The 10,120-nt window shown below is 44.8% G+C and overlaps 1 protein-coding gene across 11 annotated transcripts in view; it reads left to right on the top strand.

Annotated features, from left to right (window-relative positions):
- Nucleotides 1-3,920: 3,920 nt before the first annotated feature.
- The window catches only part of PIGG (phosphatidylinositol glycan anchor biosynthesis class G (EMM blood group)), a 103,625-nt gene continuing 97,425 nt past the window's right edge, over nt 3,921-10,120 (top strand). For 10 of the 11 annotated variants that reach the window (XR_012635493.1, XR_012635492.1, XM_074931486.1 and 7 more), the window contains exons 1-3: nt 3,921-4,142; nt 7,620-7,825; nt 8,976-9,185. Coding sequence is in view for 9 of the 11 variants with exons in the window: in XM_074931486.1 (XP_074787587.1) it covers nt 3,983-4,142; nt 7,620-7,825; nt 8,976-9,185 (576 nt within the window). In the remaining 2 variants the exon portion in view is untranslated. Of the gene's footprint in view, nt 4,143-7,619; nt 7,833-8,975; nt 9,186-10,120 lie in introns of all 11 variants that reach the window. The other variant, XM_074931490.1, reaches the window with a different exon arrangement.

Genomic DNA, 10,120 nt, shown 5'->3' with positions numbered 1-10,120 from the left:
CGACAGAGAAGGGGTTCACTTTCCCATCTCCGATTCATACAATGTTTTCACAAGACATACAAGGACAGTGTATTATTTAAACAGACATAAACTTATTTGTCTTGCAGCAGCTGCCTCTCACTCACACCCTGCCCCCGCAGGCACACAGGCACACAGCAGAGGCTGCTCTCACTCACACCACACAGGCACACAGACACTTAAAGGGCCCATCACACTTTTCACTCATACCACGAAATATACCGAGTTTAAACAATCACCAAATCCGTTTGTAACATATATCATAAACCATTAACTATTAGCAGTCAGTTCAAAGCCAGTATATCCACAATTAGTGCACTATACAATGACCTGAAGCAAGATCCTGCAGGTGACGGGAATTACCAGTACACTGCCCAAAATGCAAACTGCCTCTTATATACCAGTCATCGGTAGTTTGCACCAAAAGATCTTACTTCTTCCCCGCGGATTTCCAAAACCAAAACCAAATGGGTATACCCCCTCCTCAGGACTGAGCCGTGTGCCAGACATCTCTGCGCGTCTTACCAGCAGCCCGTTACCCTTAAACATACCTCTGTCCGCGAACCAGATGGTCCCTGTCTGCTCCCGCAGTGGACAGCTGGGAGCGGAGTTCCTCCGAGAAGAGCTCGGGGTGCACCTAGGATGTCCACCCTCCAGCAGTGTCCCGGCAGCCGAGCAGAGATAGAGTCCCATCTGGGTCGCCAAGATGTTTTGCGGAGAAATCACTCTATAACTTTTGGAGTTATAAAGTGGGTATGTTTATTCAGTGCTGGGCGCATGGGGGATCACTCCACCACAAGCATGTGCATCGTTTGCAGCTCCCGTCCGGCTTATATGTTACAGAATAGTGCATATTCATAGAACGCCTATACATATACATAGTCTACCCCCGCCTCCCCTCGCTTCTCATGGTAATCAGGTCTCCTCCCTTTGCGCCTGCCTATTGAGCTCCTTTGGCCTTGTTCGGTGGTCGCAGATTTATGGGCGAGGGTCGCATAGATGAAGTATCTCCTCTTCCTCGCTGATGAACTTTTCACCTCGTCATTCTGCGCAGTCTCAGTTGTTTCCCTGGGCCCTGGCCAAATCACCAGGCCAGTGTGTGCTAGAATCTAGGATGATTTGTTGCTGGAACATACAGCTTCAAGGACCACAAGAAACTTCTCTTGGGGCTAGGAGATAGTCACCTAGCAACATTATCAGCACCTGGTATGTCTTTTTTGAACAGTCCCATACGCCTCCCCTTGTTTTTGCGCAGGCCTTGCACCATCAATTTAAAATTGTTTAGTCTCCCCGTCTCATTAGCAAGTTGTGTCTCCTGGGTTTTGCCAGCTTGGTAACACACTCTTTCTAAGCACTCAGGGCTCTGCATTTGTTCTGGAGTGAAATTCCAAAGCATTGGAGGTGACCACTGACTCAGGCCTTTGCCCATCTTTTCCCACACCCCTTGCCACTCACTATTATCTGACCTCAGGGCAGGTTTCCAGGTACCGCTATTGTTAGAGAAATGCCGCATGGCCAAAACCAAAATCAGGCAGGCATTCAGAAAGAATTGTGCCGCAATCACACTGGCCTGCAGGCTCCAAGGATAATTGAAACTCCCAAAAACCGAGAGCATCTCTTCCCCTGGCTCATCCATAGAGGGGGTGAGACCCCTAACAAAAGCCCAGGCAGTAAATAGGTACTGGCCCGCCCCCCCCCCCCCCCAGCGATGCAAACACATTATGAGCAGTCAATAGCCAGTAGAGTACAATAAGATCCTTTACACATTTCCCACCGATAACAAACATCAGCACTGGGACCATACACTGGATATAAGGATTAATCCAGCCCCCACCACGCAAGTGGGCCAGCATTGCAAACATTTTTTATCAAACAGTACAAATACAAACAGAAAAATTACACCTAACAGATGGCTGTAACACACTCTGGTCAGGGTCTGTCCCTTTTTGATTCTTATTTCAGCCCTCTCATGGCCCCATGCTGGGCGCCAAAAAAGGCTGTGTTGGTTTAAGCCCTGCCGGGACCAGAGACCACGTTACCGTTGTCCCTCGCCCACCCTCAGCCGGTCAGGCTGGAAGTGACCCACAAACCCCAGGTTAAAATAAGAAGAAATTTAATACAGCAATGTAATAAAACAATCTGAACAACAACAGTAGCAATGATAACAACAATAAACAGTAATAAGAGTAAACAAGACAGAAGATATACAGAGAAATACCGCAATGGTTACAGACAGCCCCATGCTCCCCACGACCAAATCCACAAAGTAAAGCTTCCCGGGCTCCTGTGTGGGACCTGACATCAGCATGGTATGAATAACCCGGCTGGAGATCCCTTCCCCCTCTCTGCTGGGGAAACTTAACCCTATCCAAGCTGAACCAGGACAATTTTATACAAAGCTTCTATCCCAAAACCAATCCCACATGCTTTTCACATCAAGGCAGTCTTGCTCAGCAACAGCTGTTACAAAGCCCAGTATGAACAGCTGGCCAGTAAAAGCTCCAGTAAAAGCACAAACTTACCACAAAAGTGGGAAAACACTCTTAAAAGCGTGGTACAATGCATTTGTCCTGTCTTTACACATAACAGATCTTACTTTAAGGGAAATGGTCAGCAGGAAAACTGTATGGAGGCCAGTTATATGGTGGTGTAGAGTTGCATCAATATATACATAGCTATGGGATGATGACTGTAAACAGGAGAAGTGTCACACTGGCATCAAGCTGTGCAGTGCCACTTTGTGTAGTAACAGACCACAAGCAGCTCAGCCCAGGATGGTGACTGCCAGATAAGCAGTCTGTGGGGTGGTGTACTTGTCAGATCTGGGAAGATGTGCCGCTCACAGGTAAAGGTAAGGAGTTGTTACATGTGCTATAAAAAAATGTACCGCATCTTTCTAGTAAAGAGGTCGGACATACAGAAGCTGCTTGGGCAGACATGAGAAGCAGTTTTGTTTGGAGGAATGATACTTTTGAGTTTTGAAGATATTTTCCTGTATCAATGAGCACAGTGAGACCAGGATCAACTCTGCTTCACTTTGCAGAATGTCTTTGGTTTCCTTTTTTTTAAAAATTAAAGCCTTTTAAGAACTTACTTCTCCTATCTGCCATGACCCACCTACTACAGCCTGTGTCCTTTTTGGTGGAAAGGCTAAAAGGTTACTACTATTCAGTCTTACTAAAAACCGGAAAGAAGATTCTGCTTGTCACACACCTGCAATAGCCACTGAGTTCTGTTGCATTCCTCACCTGCCATGCACCCTTCACTACAACTTTACAGAAAATCTCCCTGCTCAGGCTTCAAACCTGTGTTGCAGAGGACGCAGCTCACAGCACTGCTGGTTTCTGGAGCAAACATCAGCTCTCAGCACGGGCCGAACAAGCAAGTGGCCACAGCACAGGTTATTCTAGGGAAACCAAGGCCCTGACAACTCAGTACTTTCTCCCTCCTTCAGCGTTGCATCTCCGAGGGACGGCCCCAACCCGCTGTCGCAGGCCTGTGACGGCCGCACGGCAGGGCAGCTCGCTAAAGCCTCGCGTCTTGAGGCCCTTTGGGCGTCGGACTCCGAACACTCGCCAGCCGCCGGCCCAGCGCGGCCTACTGACGCCCTCCACCCCTCACCGCCACGGCCCTTCCACACCGCTCCCGCGCGCCGCAGCCGGGAGAGGGCGGGGGCAGCGGGAGCCCCGCCCCTACCAGGCCGCGCCCTGCGGCAGAGGAGACTGCTGGGAAGCGCAGCCACGCCCCTTCCGCTAGCTGCGAAGGGGGGCCTACTTCCGGGTTGAGGTCACGCCTCTAGCGGAGGGGTTGGCTGGCCGTTCGCCAATAGCATGGCTCGATGGATACGTACTACGTGCGGTGGCCGCTGGTTGGTCGGCGGCGGGGGAGGGGCGGAGCGCCGCGGGTGCTGCTCCGGAGGTCCTGAGCGAGAGGTGCCCGGCGGCGGCCGGCGCTGTGCGGGAAGATGCGGTTGCGCTCGGGTGTGTTTGCTTCCGCCTGCCTCCTGGTGGAGGCCCTGGGCGTCGCGCTGTTCCTTCGCGGCTTCTTCCCGGTGCCCGTCAGATCCCTGCCTCGCAGAGAGGCCCGCGGGGATCCTCCCGCCGAACCGGCCCCGCCCGGCCCAGGTAACCAGAGCAACCTGCCCCTCCCCTAGTCGTCGAGGCAACCCTCCAGCTCCGCGGCCCATCACAGGCGGCTTCTGGTCACTAGGGCAACCGCAGCGGTCGCCGCGGTAACGCTCCGCCCCTGCCCGGCCTCGCTGGCGCCGTCTCTTCGGCCAGAGCCTGGCCGGGTGAGGGACTGGGCGTCGCAGCCCCTGCGGGGCTGAGTGTCCTGCCGCTCACCATCGCGTCTGCTGCTGTCGGCTTGTGTTGGGTGTGTTGAGTTGTGAGATGACAGAGACAGGAGCAACCGGTGCGAGCCTTCTGCCGTGAGGCGCCTCGGTGCTGCAGGACATACTTCTGTAGCGCCATCGTGTTTCCAGACCTGCTTACGAAACAGTTTAGAACTTAACTAATTTTGCACGTAGTTACTGATCTCTGCCAGCAGTTTCTGCTCACGGTCGCAAAAAGCTTTAAGCATCAGCTGTCACATTTTTGGAGGGTGTGCTTTTCTGTCGTGTTACTCCACTTTTTATTCTCTGATGCAGCCGTCATACTCATAGTCTTTAATGGTAAGTTCTTTGCATTAAGGAATGCCATTTCAGTTGTAACGCTTCACGTGCTTGCTCTTTTAGCTTACTGGTTGTGTTGTGCTTGATAATCATTTTTCTGTGATGCTCACTGTGGTGTGTGAGTGTCTTAATGCCACTTTAGTGAGACTTTAACGCTTCACTAGTGAGGAAGATAACTTTAGTAATACGAGTTTCCTTCATAGTGTAGACAGATTGCAAAATACACAATTTTGCTGTCCGTTACTATGTCTCTACAGATCCTGCTGTATTCCTTAGCTGAAATTGCAGAACCAAAGTTTTCAGGCATCTTTTTAATGAAGAGTCTGTAGAGGATGTGTTGATACGTAGCTGTCTTATATGTCCAGTCACAAGCTGTATTAAAAGAACATGAAGAAGAGGAACGTGTACTTGAGGGACTGTCCTTCACCAGTGTTTGCAGCTTGTGGGGTGAAACTTCAGGTTCAGTGGACAGCTGAATTGAGAGTAGTGTTTTACTCATACAGATCTCTTGCTTGGGATGCCTGCTTACGGTTACCTTGGTGGAACAGGACTGTAACTGCCAAACTGGGTCTTTAGCTGCTTGTTGTCATAAATTCTTCTAAAGTATATGACATTGTGCATGTTGGGACAGTCTGTCTTAAATAGTGAGAAGGTTGTATAATTTAGCTCATGCTGTGCTGCTATCAGTTAAGCAGGAACACTGAAAAAAACCTAATAACAGATCTGAGTGAATGCTGCCAAATGCTTTTTAGGTGGAGATTACCAAAACTGTCAGAGATGCTTGATAGGCTGCTGTGAGTGAAGTGTTGCTTCCCATGTGATTATTAGCAGGAGACTTAACATGGAGTGAAACTGGGTGGGAGGGAAGTGTCAGACAATTGGATTTTGAGAAGACTGATTTGATTTGAATAGTATAAATGTGTGCCACAGGGCTTTACAGAGTTTAAATTTACGCATATCACTAGTAATCCTAGGTATAGATAGGCAAAAATGGAGTGACAGTGAAATACTTCCTTTCTGTAATTCTTGGGTTACAGTTTGCTTGCAGAGTGATCTCTTTGTCTGGATGATAAGCTCTGAAGACAGAGGACTGCTTATTAAACCATCACACAGAAGGCTTTCAGCCTACTTTAGATCTGTTCAGAAAAGAATGTTTCTTCAGTGCTTCTGTATTTCCTTAATGTTTCACTTTGTGAGCCCTGACTACCATTGAATTCATCCTGTCTGTGGGATGACTGTATAGTAGTGAATCCTTACAGCACATCATTGTAGTTAGTTTTTGGTAGAACTTGTGGTTTTCTTCACTGCTTAAGTAACTTTTCTAAATAACCATAGTCAAGATAAATAAACATGCCACATTCAAGGAGTTGCACGATGTGTGGCTTTAGCTATCTTAATGAGTATTTTCAGATGGCTTTTAATCAGCTCCTATTTCATTTGCACTTCTTAATACTTTGATATACTGATGAATAACACAGTAGGAAGGAGTTGTGAGTAGCATATATGTGTTTGCGATCTGAAAATTTTCGGTGTCCAGCAGATTTTGTTTCCCTAAGCAAGTGGATAGGAGTGAATTATGAGAAAGATTTAACTAACAGTACAGTACATGCAGCTGTGCCTTCTTGTTTTTCATTGAGAGCCAAAGCATGCCTGATAAATAGATAATTAAAGTCCTGGAAAAACAACATTATCATTTTAATCAGGGTTGCTGGAAGTTAGCATTTTGTGTTTCCTTCTTCTTCCTGCTGTGCCCCTCTCCCTGGTTTCCTTATCTGGAAAAAATCACTATGAGTCTGTGACTGTCAATTTATTGATGCTTATCTGTATACCCAAAAATACAGTTTCTAAGGGGTTTTTTTAAGGTTCTCTTGTTAGACATGACATTATCTGTGACCTTTCCAAATTGTCAACCACTTATTCAGAAACACATTTTATTCTAACGGAATGTGAAAATCCTAACTTTATTTCATGCATGTACTGAGAAGCTGTTTCACCACAATGTTGTCTGAGTAGAGATTTGTGGGTATGATCCAGTCTGCTTTCATTTTGTCCTTCTGTGTCTTTTCCTGGTAGAGATATGGGATCTGTAGAGGTTGGGCCAAAACCTGCTGCTGTAAAAGCTAAATGTCACCTTATGGACCAAGCTGAATGCAAATAAATAGTTGCCGAAGCCAGCATTAAGCCCATACAAGAGAAGGAGGTGGGTTGAAGGCATGACACTGCCCACTACCTGAGTCACAGCAGCATTTTTCTGTGCTCGTCCACATAGCATGGTCAGGGGATTCTAGAACTGGATTTTGGCCCAGAAGCTGCTATCACTGAACTATTGTGGCATACACCTTGAAGGGTGCAAGTGTGCACAAATCTTTTCCCTCCAAATTTCAGTGAAACTGCCTATTTCTTTGTAATTTTCCTGTTCTTTTATGGTGAGATTTGGTTGAGAAGCATTATTTGAGATATGTTCTGATGTCGAAAACTGGGTATTAGCATAGGTGAATGCTACATCTTTTTTCTAACAAAAGTTGTCTGTGGAATATACGTAGTTCAGCTTTACTAAATTAATCAGAGAGAAGGTAGCAGCAATCCTTTCTTATTTGTTTGAACATTCTCTGTTTTGTAGCTTTTCCTTCATTCTCCCAATTTCACATCATGCGTTCCATTCACATTTTGTTTTCCTTCCTAGGCACTGTATTGGATTTTTTGTTGTTGCTCTCTGACATTGCTGTGCTCGATGGTCTGAAAACACAGCTTACTCTGGCTACTTCTCATGTATGCTATTGTTTGCAGCTTCTCATGTCTGAATGTAAAGTTAATAAAGAAGTTGGAAGCACTTATTTCTGTGGTGAAGTTGTCCTTTAACTTTTGTCTAGCCATTGTTAAAATTTGTTGATGACTTTTATATACCCTTTTTTTTGTTGTTGTTGTTTAGGAATGGTTTCTAACTGGACTAAAATTCCACCACCACTTTTCAAAAAAGTTGTCATTGTGCTGATAGATGCTTTGAGAGATGACTTTGTCTTTGGATCCAAAGGTAAACAGTTCATGCCATATACTACACAGCTTGTTGAAAAAGGGACATCCTATAGTTTCATTGCTGAAGCAAAGCCACCCACTGTGACTATGCCTCGAATTAAGGTAAGTGGTTTTTTTCAACTTACGTTGTTTCCTTTAAGAAAGCTTTGGAGGCTGAGTTGTTACATATGTTCAGAGTTGGCATAAAGGGCAGGTTTGCTGTGTTACTGCAATTTTTGGCTGAAACTTGCTTTGCTGTAGTAGTGCATGTGATCAAGACCTGATTTACCATGGCCCAGAGGTGCTGTCTGTGGGAAAGGTCAGGTCAGTGATTGAAGCAAAGTAGAGAGCTAAGAAGTGGCAGCTTCCACTTAGGTCACTTTGTCTTGTTTTGTTCCTTTATTTGGCATCTATGTGATGGGTAGGTATGTGAGAATCAGTTATGGGCAGTTAAGGCCCTAATGCAGGCTCAAATAATTGACATAATCTTTTTGTTTGTAATCATGGGAAGGCAGTATCTTCTCAGTTGTCCAAGTTTCCAGCTGTCTTCTATCCAAGACCACTCTGTGTTCTTGTGACTTCTGATAGGAAGTCCAGTTTAGTGTAAATTTCTTTTGTCATAGGGATGTTTTTGCAGAGCTTAAAAAGAAAATTGTCTCAAGTTCCTGGTAACTATAATATGGTTTGTGGTTGTGTCATCAAAATAATTGATCATCCAGTCTTCTCAGTGATGCATCTGAGTGACATTTCTTGCATTGAAGAAGTTGAGGTAGTGAGCTTTGGTAGGTCAGCTAGAAGGCCAGTAAGAGAGAATCTGGTAACTCTTGATAGGTGGACTTAATTGCATTTTTCAGCAGATTCTTAGTGACTGTTTTGAATGTTTACCATTGCTATTGTTGTGTTAAGTCAGTTTACTTAGGCCTTCTAAACTGTCTTTTTGGTGATTTAATGACCAGTAAATGAAGCAAATTTTAACTGGCATACAAAGTTGTTTTGCTGTCTACTAATTAAGAAAATATTATTTTCACCTTTCTGTAAAGCAATTATTATCTCTGACATCAGCCAGCACTGTGTTGCAGCAGGTGAGGTGACATGGCAGCTTATGTTCTTTTACTTTATTATGTTTCTTTATTGAAAATGTAATTTCTCTGCATTTATTGCTGGTTCTTACACTAATACTGTCTTCATTGCTTCCTCTTACTCTAATTTTGTCTTCTGAGAACTGGAAACTCTTTGGTTTCTGTTAGTATGTCTCTTTTCTTGTTCTATGTAGGCTTTGATGACGGGTAGCATACCTGGTTTCATTGATGTTATTGTGAACCTGAATTCTCCAGCTCTGTTGGATGACAATCTGATATGGCAGGCAAAAACAGCGGGGAAAAGAATAATCTTTTACGGTGATGATACTTGGGTTAAATTGTTTCCACAACATTTCATGGAATATGATGGAACAACATCCTTTTTTGTGTCAGACTTTACAGAGGTGAGAGGCTTTTCATAATTGCAAGTTAAATTATATTAGTACAAATACATAGCGGTAACTTCTCAGAATGAATGAGTAAAACTGTCCTTGTTCTGAAGTATGAACCTGGCAATTAAATAAAAATTCGATTTATTTGTATTTTCAGTATTGGCTGTGTGGAGCTAAGCACTTCAGTCCATCATGCATATGCTGTGGGAAGTGTTTGGATGATACAGTAACAAAAAGGGTGTTTCTGTATAACTTTCCTAAATATAAGTTAATGTCACAAAACTTGCTGTCATAGGAAGTAGACTTGCTTTGTTGAAAAATTCCAGCATTCATGTTTCCAGTTTGCTATCACATTTATATTTGTATGTGCCATCTAGAAAAGGCCTGCTAATAAATAATCTTGGTCTCTTAGAGGCATACTTTCTGTAGTATTGTATTGCTTTTGTAGTTGCAATATGAGTGGTGTTTCAGTATGTTATCAAAGAGGGAACGTAGAAAGTAAATGAAACAAATTGTGAAAAATCTTATTCTGGGCACTCTAAAAGAGTAAATGATTTGGCAATTTTAGTTCATATTTTGAACCTTTATGATTTGTACAACCTCAGGCCATTGACCTGTGTGGTGGTGCAATTCTTACCCCTCCCTGCCTTCCTTGTTGGGCTGCTTGGTGCCAGGTGTGATTCCATCCACATTCCCCCAAGCCATACACCAATCTGTGGAGATAAGGACTGATAACCTTGAGGAGCCTGGCTCCTGCCCCTCCCAGTTGCTTGGAAAAGGTTATAATGGCCCATCATCTCCTGATGGCCTGACATACCTATGCCTGGGATGTGATCAGATGGAACAATAACAGGGTTGCGTGTTATTCAAATTCTTGTGCAACTGCCCGAAGGCACCAGATAGTATTTGACAAAAGTCAATTATCTTGGATCCTATGAACTGCGACC

The sequence above is a fragment of the Athene noctua genome, chromosome Z (genome assembly GCF_965140245.1).
Source record: "Athene noctua chromosome Z, bAthNoc1.hap1.1, whole genome shotgun sequence".
Taxonomy (NCBI): Eukaryota; Metazoa; Chordata; class Aves; order Strigiformes; family Strigidae; genus Athene; species Athene noctua.
This window is presented reverse-complemented; position numbering and strand designations above follow the sequence as displayed.